Raw genomic sequence first — 22542 nt, 5'->3', positions numbered from 1 at the left:
ATTATCTCTTTGCTTTAAATTTACTTCATTTTGTATTTTTAGCAAGACAAGATCTTAATGAACAGACAAAAAATAATCACTTACTGCTTTATGAGATAAAAAATATCCTTGGAATAGTTATTTACCGCATCGTATTATAGACAGCTTTACGCGGATATTAAAGGGAAAAATTATAAGATATAAACCAGTTTTGTTAGACCCGAAGGCCAGGGCTAACAAAATTGGTAATAACTTTATGATTTTTATTCGTGGAAAATTAGCAGTAATACGATTTTTAGTATGACAGGTTTCAATCTAGCGGATATAAATGGGTTTCTAAGCCATACTGGAAATTAAACTATGTTCCCCTATCCCTTATTCCCTGATAACGTGTTGCAAGTAATAAACCGGAGGTATAAAAATTGGCATCCCTCAAAATTATTAAAAGTGCAAAAAAAGTTTGCTGCAGGCAAAAGACAAGAAGGATTAATTATATTAGCAGCTAAGATTAAAGCAGCTTATAGTGTCTCTAACCAAGAAAGGGGACAAGTGTTCCAACATTTAGCTGATACCATGCCGATTGACGTCATATTCCCTTCTAATTTGACGTCAATAGAGATAGTTTGGCCGAGCGTTGTAAACTTTGGCTACTCTTATTTGGGAGACACTATAAGCTGGTTAGCTAAGATTTTATGAAACATTAATTACTTGATATGTCAATATTAAAGAAAAGTATCCTATACCTCACATAAGATCTTGTAAGAAGTTAAAATCAGAATATGAGAGCTAAAAATTATTGATATAACTAAGCGTAAGATTTCCACTAATAAAAAAAATGGTGGAATAGTTATTTCTTTCATCGTATTATAAACGGCTTTCCGCGGATATAGAATGTACAATTATAAGATTAAAACTAGTTTTTTTAGCCCCGCGGTAAAAACTAGTTTTAACCTTATGATTGTACATTTCTATATTCGTAGAAAACTGGATATAATACGATGCTAGACATAGTTTTTTCGTATGGATGAGAACCGGTTCCTATCCACCGAGAAAAAGTTTTTCACCAATTGTCTTATTCCCGTCTTCCGTATGAGCACAAGATAGGCAACACTTTTTTTTGCGGATTTTGTGCAAAACTTAAGCAAGATAATTTGGTACGCCCAATTTGGTGGTTCAGTTCTTTTGCTAGAGATTTTCATTGTAGGATGCACTGCTTTCCTTCAAAGTGCTTAACGAACATAGAAACATTATTTGGAAATTTTTCAAAATTCAAAGCTCCTCTATTACTAGCTTTTTTCGTTTTTGACTCTTATATGAACATATGAATTAGATTCAAGCTTAGTCTTGCTTTCAATATTTTATTTTAATATTAATTTTTGTTTTCATTAATTACTAGCTTTCTTAAAGATGTGTGAGTGGGTGTGAGTTAAGGGGGGGAGGTTATACCAACTAGTAGTAAATTAAGAATCATTTTCGAAAGCTTTGCTTCTATTGGAAATAATCGTCTTTATTTCTGACAATTACCCAGGGATCTAACGGGATAAGACAATGGCAGTTAAATTGATCCCTAATGATGATACGCCTTCTGTAGATTACAATTAGTGCTAGAAACTTTTGGACAAAGAACTTAATGAACCAACCAATCAATGTTCAACAAAAGACCCCAAAATTTCTAAGATAACGAAAAAGAAAATGTTATCATAAAACTTTGGGGACTAGTGTTAAATACATCCCAATGGTCCCTCCATTCTTTCAATTACCTCTCTCTATAATTCCTTAACAATGTATTTCCTATTTTTTTCCCATCGCTCAAATTGGGATTAAATACACATCCAGTTAAATACCATATAAATCACTTCATACTTCATAGCAGGAGGAATTATTTTGCCTCAAAATTGGGGAGAGGGGGGGGGGGGAATTGCATAGATAGCAGTGTTGATTTTATTATTTTAACTGGTGTTCTCTCATTTGTTTGCTTAAAACTTTAGGATCTGTTTAAAAATCCTGATTGAAGGGTTAGTAGAGTATAGTTGGTGACTGAAGGGTTGCAATTGTCCTAATATTGGTTTAAGAGATTATACCTTCATGACTAACCTAAGGTGAATTCTTCAAAAAAACTTTTGTCTCACTAAAATTTTAGGCCTTAAAGGTGGTTGTAATGTAACTCAAAATAGTTATAAACCTTCCCAGGACCTATGAAAAGCTACCCTGTAAAGAAGAACAATATCGGTTCAGCGGTCAGTAAGATCATACGGTTTAGACAGACAGAAAGACAGACATCCTGTTGCTTTTATAGTTATCTATACCTAATTAGTTAATTTTATGAAAATTAGTATTTTTTTTTATTTTAGGTGGCCTGGGACCATTTGAACAAAGTCTACGGGGAGGTGATTCCCCATGTACTGATAGAAAAGTTCTTCATAAGGTAATACATAATTTTATATATCTATCCATCAATTTATTTATCCATTTATCTATATATTCATCTATCTACCTATTAATCTATCACTATATCTATCCATTTCTATCCATCTATCTATCCATCTATTTAGCCATCTACCTAGCCATCTATCTATCCATCTTTTTAGCCATCTATCTATAAATCTGTCTATCTATTTACCTATCCATCTATGTTTCCATATATCTATCTATCCACATATCATTCCATCTATCTATTCATTTATCTATCAATCTATCAATTCATTTATCTAACCCATCTATCTATCCATATACCTATCCATCTATATATCTATCTATTCATCTATCCAGTGGCGTGCGAAGCACTTTGTCTAGGGGGGGGGGGGCATTTTGAAGATTTTGTAAAATTTTGCCCCCCCCTAAATCAAAGTGCCCCGGGGGGGTTTTGGTCGCTAGGGGGGGGGGGGCGATTGCCCCAAATGCCCCCTTCGGTTCGCACGCCACTGTATCTATCTATGTATTCATCTATCTATCTATTCATATATCTATCAATCTATCTATCCATCTATTTATCCATCTTTGTCAATCAATCTACCAATCTATCTATTAATCTATTTCTAATTTCTAATCTATCTATCTATACATCATATTTATTTATCTGTCCATCCATCTATCTATCTATTATGAAATGAGACAAGTAATTTAATTTCATTTTCTAAAGTTGGCAACCATGAAACAAATTTAAACTAGTTGGCACCCCTGTGGCGCGGGATCTCTGATTGCACTAAAACGGCGTTTAATTGGAGCAAAAAGGTGTTATCAGCTGAAACTAGACTCGTGTGATAATAAAGTTCCCGCCCCCGCATTTTTTTGATACAGGGTGGCCAACTTTTAAAGTTTCCCCCCAGTTATTTTGAAGATTTTAAAGTGTCCGTTTTGGTCTTTTGTCAAATGGGTTTACTTAATTTAATCTACTGCTGCTATGTCAGACACATGATTTTAGTAAAACGAATAGGAATGCCTTGGCCTACAAACGGATTCATATTACTTGAAGTATTTTTGTAGATTAAGCTAGGATATCTTTAAAACTTGTATTATCCTTAATATATTTTTTTTGTTATAGAAGTTTGGCTAAAATGCAAGAAAGTTAACGACCTTGGTTTGATGAAATAAAGTAAAGTCAATAAAAAGTGGCAACCTCGATTTTTTTGGTTTAACAACTTTATTAAGTTGGTGCCAATATTCTAAATAGGATATGAGGTCCAAAAACGACTTGAAAAACACACACACACATACAAATAGATCGATGTCTATCTGTCTGTCTGTCTTCATAAAGCTTAATTTATGTAACCACTGAACCGAATGGGCTCTACTTTTGAGGGAATACAAATAAGATAACAGGGTTAAAGAAATTTGGATATAAATGTAATTTAAAGTCAAATGTCCCCTCCCTCCCTGCCATAATTCTTCAAATCTAATTTAATACGAGCATTTGGGAATTTCAGAAAATCCTTACTACTTTCAAAAGATTAAATTGATAATTTTTGGAGTGGTTTAACGAAACGGATTTCAATTTAATTCAAAGCTTCAATAAAGAAAAAAAAATTTGTAATCAGAAAGTTTAATCTTCCATTAAGCTATCCCCGTATTTTTTTGTAAGTAACAAATGGATATAGAATATAAGTGGATATATTGACAGTGAAAAAAATTGTCGTCAATTTATCTTGCTAATATGGATCTCATTTATTGGTTATTTTATTCATCTAGTAGAAGGGGAGGGGATGGAGTAAAGGGGTTGGATGTGAGGCAATAACGTCCAAGGGGGGGGGGGGGGTAAAGGGATGATTACCCCCCCCAAACGAATTTAATAGTATTTCATTATTAGGTATAAAATTTTATCCCTGTCAACATATTTCGGGGGGGGGAGGGGGGTAATTCGCGCGCCATTGTACCCCCCAAAAAAACAAAAACAAATCACCCCCCCTTAAAAAAATTTTACCCCCCCCCCCAAAAAAAAAAGCTTGGACGCCCCTGATGTGAGGTAACGTTATTTTAGCCCGCTTCGAGCATCACTTTATCAGAGTACATGAAAATCTGGTACAACATCCAAGTAATAATATATCGATGAAATAACCTCGCCCTAATTTATTGCACATTATTTCTGTCATTTGCGAATTTGCAAATTTTAAATGTCGCCATGTTACTCAAATGAAATAATTTTGAGGGAGGGAAGAGACATTGGAATGTAAATTACACTGGTACCCAAAGTTTTATAACCACGTTACCTTTCTTGTTTAAATTCTTTGGGTACTTTTATTATATTTTAATTGGTTGGTTTTAATTTAAGTGTCTAAACTTTTCAACCTATAGTTTTACCTACAGAAGGGGTAATTTTGTTTATCATCATTTGATTTTTATAGAGTGATTTCTTGGAGGATTAGGCACTGTTTTTAGGCAAAGCATCTCTATAATCAAGTATTAAATGTAGATATGTCCATTTTAAGCATTCTAAATACATACAAACAATTTTAGAATTTGATTTACACGAAATTTTTGTTTACACTTCTAGATATTTATGAATATAGAATACTTTGTAAATTTATTTTTGTTTGTCAGTATAGCCTCATAACCGATTAATATCCGCTGGATTAGATCCAGTTCTAATTCATACTAAAAATCCTGTTTAGCATCGTAATACAAACAAATATTAAAATAAAAATCATGAAATTAATACCAATTAATACTCGGGGCTAACAAAACTGTTTTTATTTATTTTGTATTTAGCTGTCTATAATAAGATGCAATAAATAACTATTCCTTTTTGCCATATAGACGAATCATGGACAAAAAAACAATGACGGTTCAAATCAACATATGGACATGAAAAGCTTATAGAGAAGCTTTGCTCTCAAGTCCTAACAGACTAACAATAGGTATTTTGAAGCCTTATGTGATTGTTTGAATATCATTTACATATAAATGTACATGTGTTTAGTTTAAAGTACAAAAACTGTAAAAAAAATTCTAAAAATTTTAAACAAAAAGAAAAAAACTTTTTTGAAGGGAATGATTTTTAAAAATTGCCATTTTGTCCTTCAAAATAGCGTAAAACCTGCCCTTGACCCATAACTATCTTGCTTTAAAGCACAGACCTTACCTTATACTTTTTATGACTAAGTCCAATCTGTACCAGTTTTGCACCACTTTTGATTCCTGTGACGTAATAAAAATGAGGAATTCTCCATCTCTTTTCTAGGGGTTTTCTTTCCCACTTGTCCCCTCATCTCCCTCATTATATGACGTCACAGGAATCAAAAGTGGTGCAAAAGTCGTACAGATTGGCTTCGTCATTTTAATCTGTGTAAATGAAAGCACAGACACGCATCCATTTCTTCAGTAGGCGGCTATTGCAAGTTATCGTCGATGCTTACAAAAGGAATAATTTTTTTACCAGTGCCTCTATGTAAAAACCAGGGAGGGAAGGGACATTGGACTGGAAATTACATTTGTACCCAAAGTTATATAACAACTTTATCCTATCAGTTGGCTCAAAAACGTTAGGTACACTTGTAGAATTTTGATTGCTTGGTTACAAACTATATAATTTTATTCTAAGAAGGGACTATATTGTTTATCATCATTGGGATGTAACAACATCTATTGTCTTATCCCCTAAGATCCCTGGTAAAAAATACATAAATCAATATTCAAATGAATAACAAAATCCTCAAAACATGATAGATATTTTTGATGACCAATTTTGAGCACTTGTTTTTGTTCATTTTCTCATTGAAAGCTTGTAAAAAACTCTTTTTGTAGTTCCTTTTAATAATGTATAAATCATTTACTTATGGCAATTACAACATGCAAACGTACAAAATTAACAGTAAAAAATTTCAATAGAAATGATTTTTACAATGGAGGGAGGACCATTGGAAAATCACACTTGTGCATAAAGTTTTTAACCTCTTTTTCTTATTCGTTGGCTCCATTACTTTGGGCATTTTCAATGAATTTTGATTGGTGTTCAAAATTTTCAATAAAAAACTTAGAAATTTTAGAAGGGGTAAATTTGTTTTTCATCATTGGGCATGTATTTAAATTCATCATCCATTGTCTTATCCCTTAACATCCTGATTCTTATGGGTTAGATATACACGCAAACGGCCTTGTAATTGCAATCTTTTATTTGAAATTAGGAACCTTCAAAAGATACAGACCCATTATTGGTCATCATTATTTCATGGTCATAGTTATCAACCTATAATACAAAGAATAAAATTTTCTTTTATTCTGATACGTATTTGAATGGATAGATTGATAGATAGCTGGAATAATAGATAAGTGGATGGATGGTTGGATAGATAGATAATATTATAGATTTTCAGTCAAGCTCTCAGTGGTTAATGAGATCCTAAACAACAGGTCTTTACTACTTTATATAATGGAATCGAGTGCTTAAAATTTGTTGATTTTTTTGTTCTAAACCTTTAATTTATTCACTGAATTTAAATTAAAACAATCAAACTACTACTCGTTTATCAATCCATCATCCTTTTTATTTTTATATATCTTCATTTATCTATATTTTTCTCAATTTATATATCTATCTATCTATCCATCTATCTATCTTTCTATCTTTATTTATCTATATTCATCTTAATCTATCTATCTATCTATCTATATATCCATCTATCTATCTATCTATCTATCTATTTATCTATCTATCTATCTATCTATCTATCTATCTATCTATCTATCTATCTATCTATCTATCTATCTATCTATCTATCTATCTATCTATCTATCTATCTATCTATCTATCTATCTATCTATCTATCTATCTATCTATCTATCTATCTATCTATCTATCTATATATCTATCTATCTATCTATCTATCTATCTATCTATCTATCTATCTATCTATCTATCTATCTATCTATCTATATTTTAAATGATGAGTGTAATCTAAATTCTATTAGATTAATCATTAATTCCGCATACAAATTAACTTCTTTTTTACTACAAGGTTGGGACAATTGTAGATTAAATACTTTTGCAATCAAAAAAACTTTTAATGTCAGGTTTTTGTTAGCAACTTGGAGATTAATAAAAATTTATTTGAATGAAAGCTTAATGAATTTTGTCCTTTTGTCTGTCTGTCCTTCTATCCTCCATATGTCCGTCTGTCTGTCTGTATGTATTGCTGCTTTCTGTTCGGTTCTCTATTCCATCTATAATTCTTTTATCTTATGGGAAAGGGGTTAAGGGAAAGGAGAAGTGGGGGAGATGGGATAAGTCAAACATCCACATTCAATTTTAGCTCCCCTAAAATAGTTATAAACCTTTTCCTGGACCTAAATAAGTAGCTTTACTGCAAAGGAGAACCATAAAAGTACATCGGTTAGCGAGATTCTTTGTTACAGACACACATTCAGAAAACATCCTGTTACTTTTATATAAGGATATTCACCCTCTCTCATAGTTCATTGTTTCATACAGCTATGCTTCTATTGGATATTATCAATCTTATTCTGATATGACATGGGGTTTAAAATCAGAGAAAGAGAGAGAGGGCTGTTTCCAAAGTTTCATAATAACGCTTTCTTTATGGGGGTCTTTAATGAATTTTGATTGGTTGGTTCATGAAGTTGAGTTTTTAAATGTTTCAACCACTAATTTTAACATACAGAAGTGGCAATTTTGTGTATCTTCATCGGGGATATACATTAATTTATCGGCCACTGTCTTATCCCTTTTGATCCCTGGTTTAAAATTGTTACATACTTGAAGCCGAATGCATTTTTTGTAATCATTAAAGTTGTTGTTTTAATGTTTACATCCATGCAATTCTTGTATACACATAGATATTAGATGTGTACATAATCCGTTTTATTTAAACTTTTAGCGGCTAAGCCCCTAGAGGCCTCTAGGGGAACATGAGGTGGGGGAGGAGGGCGGAGTCAAACACCCCTAATTTAAACTTTATTTTGAAAAAACGTAAAATAATTTTGTAGGAAGGGTATTTTTTTAAGGGGTAATTTCTCTTGTGGAAGGGGGAGGGGTGGAACTATACCCCAAAATAGTTATGAACATTCCCAGGATCTATGAGAAGCTAAACTCTAAAGGAGAACTATAACGGTTAAGCGGTTAGCGATATCCTTTGGTGCAGAAAAAAAGCTTACTTCTTTATATAATAGGATAGAACTGATTTTCTGGTAATCAGAAAAAAACTGGAGTTGGGTTTTTAAAAAATATAATGAAATAATTGTAATTTTGGTAAAATTGTATAATTGCATTTTACAGCCATCTAAAATGTTATAAAACTTTTATTTTATGTTATTGAAATTATAATTACAATTCTGCTTTAGCTAACTTTTCAAAAATTCCAACAAAAAATGTCTCAAGAAGGTTGAATTCGGTATATTTAAAGTTTTGTTGACTTTTTGAGACTTTTCATATTCAAGAACCTTTTGTTAACTTGCCGTATGTGAAAAAAGTTGGGAAAATACAGACTGACCGACAAACCAACCAAAAAGTGATAAACTATTGAGTAGCTTCGCTTACAAAAAAAATTTGAATTAATTGGGCGCAAGAAAGGGCGTTGTCTTGTTCTTATGTTGGCACACGAGGGAGGCAGGGAGGCAGGGAGGTTGTCTTGTTCATATGTTGGCACACGAGGGAGGCAGGGAGGCAGGGAGGCAGGGAGGTTGTCTTGTTCATATGTTGGCACACGAGGGAGGCAGGGAGGCACGGAGGCAGGGAGGTTGTCTTGTTCATATGTTGTCACACGAGGGAGGCAGGGACGCAGGGAGGGGACATTTAAATGTAAATATTATTCTAGTACCCAATGTTTTATAACTGTGTTCCCTATTGATTAGTTCTAACTAGCATTGTCAAATTACTAAATAATAATTTATATCTACAGAAGGGATAATTTTGTTTATCATTATTAAGGATGTTCTTGAATATGTCATCTATTGTCTTATCCCTTAAGATCCCTGAAAAGTTCTACATACCTTTGTGTTTCAAGTGTAGTCTACGACTACTATCTCTAATACTAGCGGCTACGCCCCTAAAGGTATCTAGTGGCACTTTAGATGTTTTTATTTGTTAAAGTCTCTACGTTACTTCTTTATGTTACTATAATTCTCTTTATGTTACGTTGAAGTCTCCCATATATTTAAAAAAAATTCGATTTTTTTGTAATTTCTCTTGGGAGGGTGGTTGTACCCTCCCCCAAAATGGTTTAAATCCTTCCCGGGACATATGAGAATCTACCCTGTTAAGGAGAACCCGATCGGTTCAGCGGTTAGCGAGATTCTTCGGTACAGACATACAGATACACAGACACACAAACAAACAGACAAACATCGTGTTACTTTAGTATAAGGATTAATAAATTCAGACCAATGGTTTCTTAGATCTTTAACTTCAGACAAAGAAATATTATCACATTATATAATAGGATATAGTTACTTGTAGCTTCGCTCCTATCCTCTAGGTGATTCGCTCCAAGTGTGGTTTGGGGGAAAACTCCCACACCTAAACCATAGTGGAATGCATGATCTAGATCAACAATCGAAAAAAATAAGTAATCAACATCAGCATTTTATCTAAATAGCCTTTTTTTCATTTTACCACTCCCAAGAATATAGCCAAGAACCTTCAAATGAGTAGCAGGTGTTTTTCCTGAAAAGCAGTGTCCAATCGGTCCGGTGGTTAGCTACAATGGTATATTTTGTACATTTTTTTATGTTGCTATTTAGATATGTTTTTTGGGGAAATTTTTAACAAAGATTCTCTATAACTGTTACTTGTTTGTTTATTGTTAATATTTTTTTATATTTGATCCTCATATAGACTTGACTTAAAGGCGAGATCAATTACTCAACAATGCATATACATATGAGAGAAATGGATATAGAATAAGTGGATATATTGACAGGGGAAATTTTTCCCCGTCAATTTAGGCTGCTAATATAGACCTTATTTATTGGTCAGTTCGTTTATTAATTTTAAGAGGAGGGGATGGGATAAAGAGGGGGGATGGGGGTATCGTTATTTTCAACAGCTAAGAGTTCAACATCCAAGTAATTATTTATCGATTATGAGAGAGGAGGGAATGAAAAAAATTGATTTATATTCAGTTTTAGAATGCACCCCAGAAATAACTATAATACAAATACGTATGATGTCAGTCCGTCCGTCCGGATGAAGCTTAAAATCTCGCCAACCACTGGACCGATTGGGCTTTGGTTTTTAGGGAGTATACCTACTGGTCATAAGATGTTTTTAGGCTTTTATCTTTAGAGGCTTTAAGTGAGAAAGACTAAACTACATAACTTTTGTGTCACTTTTGAGAAAGACGATTCCTGTGACGTCATATCCATTTCGGAAAAGAAAAAGGGAAGAGGGGAAGAAAATCTCTTCAAAAGAGATGGGAGAAAAGGGAATCGTCTTCATCAAAAGTGACACAAAAGTTATGTAGTTTAGTCTTTCTCGCTTTAAGTATGCATTCCCGTGTTTAAGCTTTGGGGTTTATCCCTATCCCTTCGTGGGCCTTCAGACCCATGGGGCCAGCAAAACTTAGAATTGTTGAGAAATAACTATTGTAATATTTTGTTTATTTTTCAGAGTTGCTGTGGGACTTTGCATGGCAATGGAGTAAGGTAAGCTAAATATTTTATTACCAGGGAGCCTAGGGAGGGGACATTGGATAATTATTTATAATAGTCCCCAAAATTTTAGAAATACGTTCTCTAGCTCTCTCATTGGTTGGTTTTTAAACTTTGCGGATTATTTTTTTTTTTGGTTTATACAAATCAGAATTGTCATGTTCAACCAATAATTATCATCTTCTTAAAGTTACCCCCGCCCTAATGTTTAAATTTATTTGCAAAAAATAAGAAGGAGGGGGTCTATGCTTGACTAGACATTTTGAGGGGAACCACTTAACAATTTAGCTTAAAATACTTTTATTTCTAGAAAAGAGAGAATTGATTCTTGCGTAGCTCCTATAAAGAAGAAATGTTCGTTGGACTCCACTTGTAGCGACGGGTCATTTCAGGTGATTAGATAGATAGATAGATATATTGATAGATAGATAGATAGTTGGACTCCACTTGTAGCGACGGTTCATTTCAGGTGATTAGATAGCTAGCTAGATAGATAGATGGCTGGATAGAGGGTTAGGTAGATAAATAGATAGAATCTTAAACTGTGAGTACTGCTATTAAACCTTGATTAGGTTGTACAAACTAGCAGATTTTTCCATCACTTATTTTAATCTACAGAGTTTTAAAGTAAAAATAGGGTTTGTAAAAAAATAACAAATTCCTCATATGTATTTTAATGCCCATTTTTGAATTAGAGTCATAAAACTAAAACTATAAGCTATTATTCATAGGCTATTAATAAGTGAGGAATTAAACAATAGACGAAAAAACTTAAGAGGGATGACAACATCAATAATGGGGAAAAGAGGAAATATAAATAAATTATAAAAGTGAGCTTTAAACTATAGAGTAGTTCTTATTTATAAGATATTTTAGTATACTATTTCAAATAGCAGCAAAGTAAAAAATATTTTCTAAATACATTCTTATTCCCCATAGCATTAATTACGTACTGACAGACAAAGTAAGTTGTTAAAATTACCACAAAATTATGATGTCTATCTTTATAGGTAGCACATGAATTAATGTTTACCCCACGATGTTTAATGTCTAATAAGAAAACCCAGAAGAATTGATTGTTAACAAATTTCCGGATATATAGACATCTATATCTAATCGCTGTAATATACAAATAACCCAGGGGCCCTCTATAAATTCCTAGATGTATAGACCTCTATATCTAATAGCTGTAATATACAAATAACCCAGGGCCCTCTATAAATTCCTAGATGTATAGACCTCTATATCTAATAGCTGTAATATACAAATAACCCAGGGCCCTCTATAAATTCCTAGATGTATAGACTTCTATATCTAATAGCTGTAATATGCAAATAACCCAGGGGCCCTCTATAAATCCATTCTTATTTCATTTAAAGAAAAGGATCTATTTAAAAAAAAAATAAGTAGTAATTAAGTTACTGTCCTTAATAGTAAACTTGTTCTGCTATTTGTTGGCTTAAGCAAATATGGTTTATTCCAAAATATTGATTGGTCTGTACAAACTAACAATGTCCAAACTTTTGTACCAATAATCTACAATTAATTTTTGGGGACGAAGCAATTTATCGTTCATTGTCTTATCCATTAAAGTCACTGAAAATATTAAGGTTTAATTATCAAACATTCTAAACAACTTCTAAATTGCACGAACTTTGTCCAGATGTTATAACTGTGCAGGGTAAGGCCAAGACATTTACACGCGTCTGACATAGCTGGTTGAGAAAATCAAAAGGCTGATTTATTTAAAGAATGTAAATCTATGTTTGTGATATGCGCTAGATCTTTTTTAATGGCTTTATTGGCCTAATTAACGGATGCTTAAATACCATGGATCTAAAGGGATAAGACGATAAATTCTTGTATCTATAATGATACATAAAATTACCCTTTCTGTAGATTAAAATTAGTCTTCGAAACGTTTGGACACCTATCATAAAAAATTCAAAGTTGTCAATGTCAAGCAAACGAATGAGAAAACGTTCTTATAAAACTTTGGGGACTAGTGTAATAAACAACCCCTTCCTCCCTGGTAAATTACACTTTGTGTACTTTTGTTTGATCTTCAGTGATTGTTACAAACTGGCAATAACTGTTCGAAAGTTTATCCTCCATTGTCTTATTCCCTAGGACAATCGAGTGTACATTCACCAGTAGGAAGGGAGAGGACATTGGACTGTAAATAACACTGGCACCAAAAGTTTTTAAAACACATTATCTAATTCTTGGCATAAAAAAACTTTTAATCAATCTTGATTGGTTTGTTCACACCAGCATGTCGAAATATATATAAGGGTTAATTTTGTTCATCATAAAAGGCCCCTCTAGTAAAACTAGCCTAAAACCGTAGAGTAGTAGAGCGGATATTGAGATCTTATGCTACAGACGGACAGATATCATAGTGCTTTATTAACCAATTTTTGCTGTAGCCGGTTTTAGTTACTTTTTTCTTCCTAAAAACTTATTAAAAAGTTGTTTAAACGATAATACAAAATTTAACTGGTATACCATTTATCTGTCATATCCATTTCAAGTAATTACAATATATAGGTACACTTACTTTATAATGGATGTAGAATAGGTGGATGTTGTGACAGGGGACTTTTTTTGTTAATTTAAATGGCTAAAAGAGTCCTCAGATATTGATCAATACGTTCCTGCATGGTCAGGGATAGGAGAAGGTCAAAAGGGGATAACCGTTATATTAGCCAGCTGTAAGAAACACTTTATCAGGGTACACGATAATCTCACACAATATCCACGTATTCTTTATTTTTAAATCTATTTTAAAATAAAGGGGGGTTTGTGCTCGACCGTTCACTTTGAGGGAAACCACCTAAATCCCCAACTGTTGTATCTACCTATGTTATTCTGTATCTACTTAATCTGTCATAAGATATCTTGTAATTGCTGGTCTCTTAAAATCTTTCTGCATGCAATTTCTGATAAAATTGTCAATACATACATTATCTATCTATCTATCTCTATATATATATCTATCTATCTATCTATCTATCCTAGGATGGAGAAACTGGATGTACTGGAGGAATCTGGAGGCCCACCAGGGTCAGCCTGCGATCACAATCCTCGGATTCATCAGGTACACATTTTTCCATTGGTTGAAATGTTGCAACACTTAACTTAATGGACCAACCTATCAAATTTGAAAGAAGTTCCCAAAGTTTTTAGACAAACGAAAAAGAAAACATGATTATAAATCTTTGGGCACTTTAATTAACAGTCAACTGTCCCCTCCCTCTCTGATGTTTTTTAAAATTTTGTAAGTCCTTCCCCCTTATTTTTCATGTTTGAAAAAATGCAAACCTGGTGGGGGTTGTAAGCCTGCAGGGCACTCCCCTAGTCTAGATCACCAATATCCTAATTTTGACCAATAAGAATACATTTTAGAAACAATCTGACCACATTATTGGTTAGTCAGAAAGTCTACATATTTTGGTATATAATAAAACAGCTATGAAAAGTTGATCATAAAAGTATAAAGCTTTACTTCTGGAAAATCATAGTCCAAAATTTTATATTGTTGAATAAGTCATATGTTACTAAATATAAACAAAACCTTACGTCTGCTAGAAATTCCTTTTTCAGTTGGACGGAATATTGTGTCTAATTGACCATCTAGAATTATATATCTATTATCCCTGTATTTGTACCATCTAGGGTTATTATCTCTATTATCCTTGTATTTGACCATCTAGGGTTATTATATCTATTATCCTTTTATTTGACCATCTAGGGTTATTATCTCTATTATCCTTGTATTTAACCATCTAGGGTTATTATCACTATTATCCTTGTATTTCACCATCTAAGGTTATTATCTCTATTATCCTTGTATTTGACCATCTAGGGTTATTATCTCTATTATCCTTGTATTTGACCATCTAGGGTTATTATATCTATTATCCCTGTATTTGTGTCTGATTGACCATCTAGGGTTATTATCTCTATTATCCTTGTATTTGACCATCTAGGGTTATTATCTCTATTATCCTTGTATTTGACCATCTAGGGATATTATCTCTATTATCATTGTATTTTACCATCTAGGGTTATTATCTCTATTATTCTTGTATTTGACCATCTAGGGTTATTATATCTATTATCCTTGTATTTGACCATCTAGGATTATTATCTCTATTATCCTTGTATTTGACATAAATTGATTCAAAGATTGAGCTGAAGATATTTGAAGAGCTTTAACTCAGGAAGGAAGGGAGGGGACATTGAACTGTAAATTACACTGGTACCCAAAGTTAATCTTATTAGTTGGCTTAAAAACTTTGGATACTTATATTGAATTTTGACTGGTTGATTACAAAACATTTGTGTTTAACCTTTCTTCAACCATTAATTTAAATCTATATAAATAGTAGCTTAGTTTGAAAATGTATATCAATTTGACGACCACTGTCTTATCCCTTAAGATCCCTAACTTTAACTTCCTTCTCGACCTTGACTAGGACTGTACTTTAGACTTTTTAGTTAAAAACAAAACAAAAAAAGGACCGTCAGTTATAGATATTTGTCTTTAAAGAAATAGGATAATTATCTTTGTATATAGTATGATCCATTGATATCATATTACTAATTGCTTCGCCCCTAGTCTAAAGATATTAATAAAGCTTCTCTAAAAAAGTACAATCTCCAGTATTTTCCGAGAACTTTTGCTTTTGACAATTTTTTCTTTATATGCATAATATGATAGTATGGCTTTTCTTTTGTCTTTTAAAATCTCAATAAACACTGACCAAATTGAGACCTCCATTTTAGAGAAACTTCTCATCGGTCTTGGGTTTAGGCTATTTTATTTCTGGTTTTAGACTATCAAAAATATAAAAAGAGGAGGAATAAATTTTCTTTAATTGTGTTTCATCGTACCCTGCAGAAATAAACTGTATGTATATAAATCTAATAAAATTGTTTTTTAATTTATGAACCTAATCCATCAAAATTGGACAGTCTTAAATTGATAAATAAATGCTGGCTAGACAGTCCTTTATCATGATAAAATTAATCTTCAGTGGCCATCTCTCCGCGTACAGAAAAAAATACGTGGCATTTCCCCTCAAAATGAAATTGAATCCTAAACCAACATTTTGATCCCCCCCCCCAAAAAAAACACTTTTATAAGTACTCATCTCTTTGTTTTAAAGTATTTATTTTTAATGAATCAGGTGAGTTTTAGGCATTTTATAACCATTATTAGATTTCCCTTTTTAAAAAAATAGATTGTAAGGGGTAGTGGGGCGGGGGTTGTATTGTACCCCCTCACCCCCATCTTCTAAGATCATGTTTCCCATGCTCAAAATTTGAAAAAAATGATAATAAGGGGGGGGGGGGGGGCGGGGGGTTGTTCTGTTGTTCACTCCTAAGAATATGAGGTTGTACAAAAAAGCGCTTGTTTTGTTGCTAGAAAAAGGGCGATTTGAGGAACGTAGCTCCTCATTAAAGATCATTAACTAAAAGTTTCTTTAAAATTATTTTCGATATTTTTATTTGAATCCATTACAGCATGCCAAAATAATAATAATATGATGCGATTATTTTTAAGTATTGAACTATATCATTATGACTATAAATATTATTTTAAAAAGTTCCGCCCATTAAAAAATCTAAAACCATTAGAGATTTAAAAGTTTTTGACCAAATTGGGTTTAATCTTTCTTTAATATATTTTCTTATACTTTCTCTATATCTTGTTAATAGCGAAGTTTTCTATAATAAGTGTCGATCTGTACGTTTGTCTGTCGCTCTCTCTCTCTCTCATTCTCTCCCTCCCTCCCTCTCTCTCTCTCTCTCTCTCTCTCTCTCTCTCTCTCTCTCTCTCTCTCTCTCTCTCTCTCTCTCTCTCTCTCTCTCTTTCTCTCTCTCTCCCTCTTTCTGTCTCTGTCTCTCTTTCTCTCTTTCTGTCTCTCTTTCTCTCTCTCTCTCTCTCTCTCTCTCTCTCTCTCTCTCTCTCTCTCTCTCTCTCTCTCTGTCTCTCTGTCTCTCTCTGTCTCTCTCTCCCTCTCTCTCTCTGTCAGTCTCTTTCTCTCTCTCTCACTCAATTGTTAAAATCCCAGCTTTTTTATAATTATGTTCGAACCGTCTGTCCGTTCAAAAAAGAGCTCTTATTGTTATATTAGGCATGTTAGAATTTTCCTAACGCGTTAAACTTGGTAAGATGATTTCTGTAGCAGACAAGTACAATTTAGAAAGAATTATGTTTATTTTAAACACGATGGTATATAGCCTTTTAAAAAAATTTGTATGATATAATTATTCTATTAATTTGATTACTTATACATTGATTCCTAGGATTATAAGGTATAATAATGTTGTTAGTTCTCTTTTGATACTATCTAATTTGTTAAGCTTCGCTTTTATGTATGTTGTCATCCTTGTTTTTAATAAGATTAAATGATTCTCTAAAATGCTTTTATGCATATAAAAAAGATAAAAATCTTTATATTGTATTGGAATTAGGCTATCGATAAAATTTTTATTAGATTAAAGGAAATCTTGAAATCAGATTTCAGTTTTAAAACCGTTTTTCCAGTAATACTTTAAAACCGCTTACCGCAGGATTAGAACCGGTTCTCAGACATACTGAAAAATCATGTATATACCATTGAATTACAGTCAGATTTCCACGAATATTAAAATAGATATAAAACTCAATATCAGTTTAGAGACTTCTAGGGGCATAGCCGCTAGTTTATAAAAATAGTAGAAAAAAAGAGGCAAATAATATAGAAGCGGCCAATGAGCGGTCTAGCTACCAATGTTCTAAAATACTTAAAAATGCCCTGTAGTAAGGAGAAACTACACAAGAAAACTGAGGCCTCTATCTCTAAAATGTTAAAAGAAAATAAAATTTTTGATAACTCACTCTGTCGTATAGACGGACCTACCTAGTCAAAGAGAAGCTGCGCTGCTAGCGAGACCAAGCTATGGCCCATAAATAGCCATACCAATGACAAGTTCGTAGTTCTAACCGAGATTTTTGCAACATTCAAATCCTAGATTGTTTTATGGTTAGAGCAGTCATACAAGTAGAAATTATTTGCAGTAACCTAGCCCCCCACCTTATTTTGAAATAAATTGAAAATAATTGAAGTAGTTTTTCGTGTTTTTTTTTTATATTGTTTAGGTTAGGTTATGTTATACGGGGATAGGGTAGCCCTGCAGTTTTAGGGCACTGCAGTTATAGGCTCTTAGGGTTTGGTCCCCCATAAGGGTTAGGCATAAAGAATAAAAACTCTATACCCCTCACTTATTTTTAATAAGAGGTTTTTGCGCTCGCAAGGCACTTTAAAGGAATTACCCAATCCAGGGTTATGAAAATCCGGATTGAAATGTTGCAAAACTATTCCAAACTGGGCGCAATCCAACTCGTGCTTTTAATTGATCATTTCAATTCTCTTTTTCTGACTTTTTTTTATCCACAATATAATTTCTTCCTGTTTCTCTGCAGGGATCTTAAGGGATAAGACATTTGCCGATAAATTGTTGTACATTCCCATTGATGATACACCAAATTTTTCCTCTTTTAGATTACAATTGGTGGTTTGGACAATCAACTTAATAAACGGACCAATCAAAATTTGCTAAGCCCACGAATAAGAAAACAATATTATAAAACTTTGGAGACTAGTGTAATAAAAAGCCTAATATCCCCTCTCTCCATGGTTTCGCTGTCTCTCTTTTATCCCTTTGTCATTCTATCTTTTCTCTCTTTTATCCATTTATCCTATTTATATAACGTTATGCGAATTTTTTGGTATATTTCACCCTTATTTGTAAAAAAAAAATAGTTTAAAACCATCCCAAGACATCGAACCTATTCACAGCTTCCATAAAACGTAGAACCCAATCGGTTTAGTGGTCAGCGAGATCTTAAAGTTCAAATAAGAAATATAATAGAAATAACTGTCTTTCGAATCGTTTTTCCCTGTTATGAAAAATTGCGTTTTTGTTCATTTAGCATATTTTTTGCAAAGCAATTTTGCTACATTCATACTTTTTAGCAAGAATGGGAATTATTTGACTTTTATTAATATAACATAATTACTTCGCTCTACTAGCGACTACGCCTCTAGGGGCACTTATCATATCGGTTCAGCAGTTTTTTATTGGAACTGTGTCTTTTCTTCATTTTCTCTTTTTACTTTTCCATTCCTCTCCCCTCACTATCTCTCCACTCTCTCTCTCTCTTCTCTCTCTCTCTCTCTCTCTCTCTCTCTCTCTCTCTCTCTCTCTCTCTCTTCTCTCTCAAAAGCAAGGACAATGAAAGCACGATAGGAATAAAAACATTCTAATTCTTATAAATTTGGGAGGATTGGAAGCTTCTTTATAGTCCTTCGCCTTTTGTGTCAGAATATTTAATTAGAAGGATTTTAAGAAGGATTAGTGCTATTTTTGAGAAAGAGTATTAGACGTCTATTCCTCCAAAAAATTAAATTTAAGACGATAGTTATGTGAGAATCACGTTTAGACCTTAAATTCATGTGGATTACTCGTTCGAATAGGAATAATGACTATGAAAATTTAAACTGGTATCCATGACACTGTAACGCCAGGACTAACAACTAAAAATAGACAAAAGTGTCAGGGGCGTCCAAGCTTTTTATTTTTTTTGGGGGGGGGTAAAAATTTACCCCTGGGGTAAAATTTTTTAGGGGGGGGTAATTTAAATTTTATTAAATATATAGTATTAAAAATGCGCGAGAATTAGAGATTTTTTATTTTGGGGGGGGGGGGGGTAAATACCCCCTACTAAATGGTTTGGGGTGCCTACGTCACCCCCCAGGGTAGGGGTAAATTTTAAATGGGGGGGGGGTGGGTAATCGCCCCATACTACCCCCCCCCCTTGGACGTCTATGAAAAGTGTCTTTTTGATTCCCAAACAAATCTCTTATATGTGTTTATATTTATAATCTCACTAACCGATGAACCGGTATGGTTCCTTCTGGGAAGGTCTATCATTTAAAAAAAAACTATTTTGGGTGAGGGTAGCAACATCTTTATAAAAAAATACCTCACCAAAAATATCATACTTCCAAATTATTCTTAAAACTAAGGGGGGGGGGGAGGTCGTCTTCCTGTCCTCCAACTAGGTGCCTCTAGGGCGTAGCCGCTAGTAATATATATTCCACGATTTTATTAAACAATTACACTGGGTGCTTCAACAAAAGTAACAATTCTTTTACATTCAGAGGTTAATCTAAATGCGTTAGGGATAATGCTCCCTCCAAAAAATTACCCCCGGGATTTATTTTTGTTTTTTTAATGTTCTGTGTTCTTTATTTGCCCCCCCCCCCCTCCTCCCAAATCTTAAAGATTTCTTATCCCCTGCCCCCGTTAAAATAAAAAAAAACGTTCTTAGTGGGTTAAGTTGAAACTTTATAAAAAGGTCCTGCAAATAACGAGTTGTTAATTTATATTTGGCACCCTGTATTATATCTATAATACAGAGTAGAACGATGTCTGTCTGTCTGTCTGTTTGTCTGTCTGTTTGTTTGTAGCGAAGGATCTCGCTTACCGCTGAACCGATCGGGTTCTCCTTAACAGGGTAGCTTCTCATAAGTCCCGGGAAGGTTTATAACTATTTTGGGGGAGGGTACCACCACCCTATCAGGAGAAATCGCCCCTAGAAAAAAATTACCCCTCCCGAAAAAGAGACTCCAACGAAACATAAACAACTATTTCTGTAATTAGATATTTTAAATAAAAAAAAACATTTAAAGCCGCTAGCCGCTAGCCGCTAGTAATTATATAAAATAAGCAGAATAAATGTATAAATAGGGTTGAAAAAGGAAGCATTTTGCGGTTAAATTGTTAAAAAAAACTATATCTACAAAAAGCAGCACAAGATATAAAGTAGAAATAATAGCAAATTTTTGTCCTTTATCAAAGTACCCCGGGGGACAAAGTGTTTAAAAAAAATCAGCTATGTGACGTAATAAAAATGATGAATTAACTATATATTTTTTTAGGATTTTCTTTTCCCACTTTCCTTCTCCCCTCATCTTCCTCATTTTTATGACGTCACATGACTGATTTTTGTGACACTTTGTCCCCCTAAGCAATCAGCTACTAAAAAGACGCATTTAAAATTTAAGTATAAACTTTCCTCATTAATAAAAATTTGTTATTGGCATTTCCGTGTGTTTTTCTTTTACTTTAGGTCGGGCTAGGTTAAGTTATACTTGGTTAAGGATAGCGACACAGGGTTAGGAGCCTCAATGTTATTGGTACTAAAGGGCTAAGGTCTCCTGAAGGGCTAGGCATAACAAAAACTACCACCATAATTTCCAATTTATACAAAAATAAAGAGGGGGTTCCAGAGCTAAGTATGAACTTTAAGAGAAAGATTCATTTGAAAGTGAAACTTTTTTACATATTAAAACCGTATTGATATATACAATAATTTTAGTATTAAACCCCAGAGTTCAAAAAATATAAAGTAATTTTAAGAAAAGCTGCACCTTTAAAAATAAAACTTAACATGTCATGAATTAGAGGCTAAATATAAATGAACAAATACTTCAAGGTTTATGAAACAAAAGTTATTTTAAAAATATCCAAATTTTAATAGTTAATTAACAAATTAATATGTTGAATTTGTTGGACTAAATGTTTTCAAATCCTTATATAAAAGTAACAGGATGTCTGTAGAGAAGGATCTCGCTAACCGCTCAACCGATATAGTTCTCCTTTACATTGTAGCTTCTCATAGGTCCAGGGAAGGTTTATAACTATTTTGTAGGAGGATACCACCACCCCACCCAAGTGGAATCGCCCCCAAGAAAATACTAGAACTGATTTGACGATTTTTATTTTATCTTTAGTGTAAAATTGTCTTTTGATCGATCTGGTGCATGATTTTGCAGCCAGCTCAGTTCGGTTCTTATCCAGCGGATATTAATCGTTTTCTCAGCTATACTGGAAATGTCATATTGCGAAGAATGGATTTATTATTACTTTGATCTTTCACCAGATATCATGTACTCTAATAAAGTGAAACTTATAGCTGGCTTATATAACTTTCCTTCTCATCCAACCCCATTTACCACATCACTTCCCCTCATACTGGATGAACGAACTGACCAATTAGCAAACCTAAATTGACGATATTTTTTTCCCTGTCATAATATCCATTTAAATTCTACATTTTGCAAAGTTAAATTAAGAACTTTATTTAACGTACTCTGAATATTTGTATATCGTGCGACGCTGTCGCAAAAACGTCTGACGTGCAACTAAGATAGATAACTATGGGCTTTCAGGAATAAGACAATGGCTGATAAATTTATGTACATCTCCAATGTTGTTCTAGTTCTAGTTATATATGGTTTTAGGCTTATTTTACTTAAGGGACTTTATGCTAAACAAAGTTACCTCTTCTGTAGATGCAATTAATGATGGAACGTTGGGACACTCAACTTAATGAACCAACCAATC

At 33.2% G+C, this 22542-nt stretch overlaps 1 protein-coding gene across 1 annotated transcript in view; it reads left to right on the top strand.

Annotated features, from left to right (window-relative positions):
* The window catches only part of LOC145305411 (uncharacterized), a 31913-nt gene that overhangs the window by 5242 nt on the left and 4129 nt on the right, over positions 1-22542 (top strand). Inside the window, exons 3-6 of the mRNA XM_080147029.1 lie at positions 2331-2404; positions 11036-11070; positions 11387-11468; positions 14098-14176. Of these exons, the coding sequence (XP_080003155.1) occupies positions 2331-2404; positions 11036-11070; positions 11387-11468; positions 14098-14176 (270 nt within the window). The remainder of the gene's footprint in view (positions 1-2330; positions 2405-11035; positions 11071-11386; positions 11469-14097; positions 14177-22542) is intronic.

This window comes from Acartia tonsa, chromosome 14 (assembly GCF_053477335.1).
Source record: "Acartia tonsa isolate MP-2025a chromosome 14, ASM5347733v1, whole genome shotgun sequence".
NCBI classification, from domain to species: Eukaryota; Metazoa; Arthropoda; class Copepoda; order Calanoida; family Acartiidae; genus Acartia; species Acartia tonsa.
Note: the sequence above shows the minus strand (reverse complement) of the source record. Positions and strands in the feature narration are given on the sequence as shown.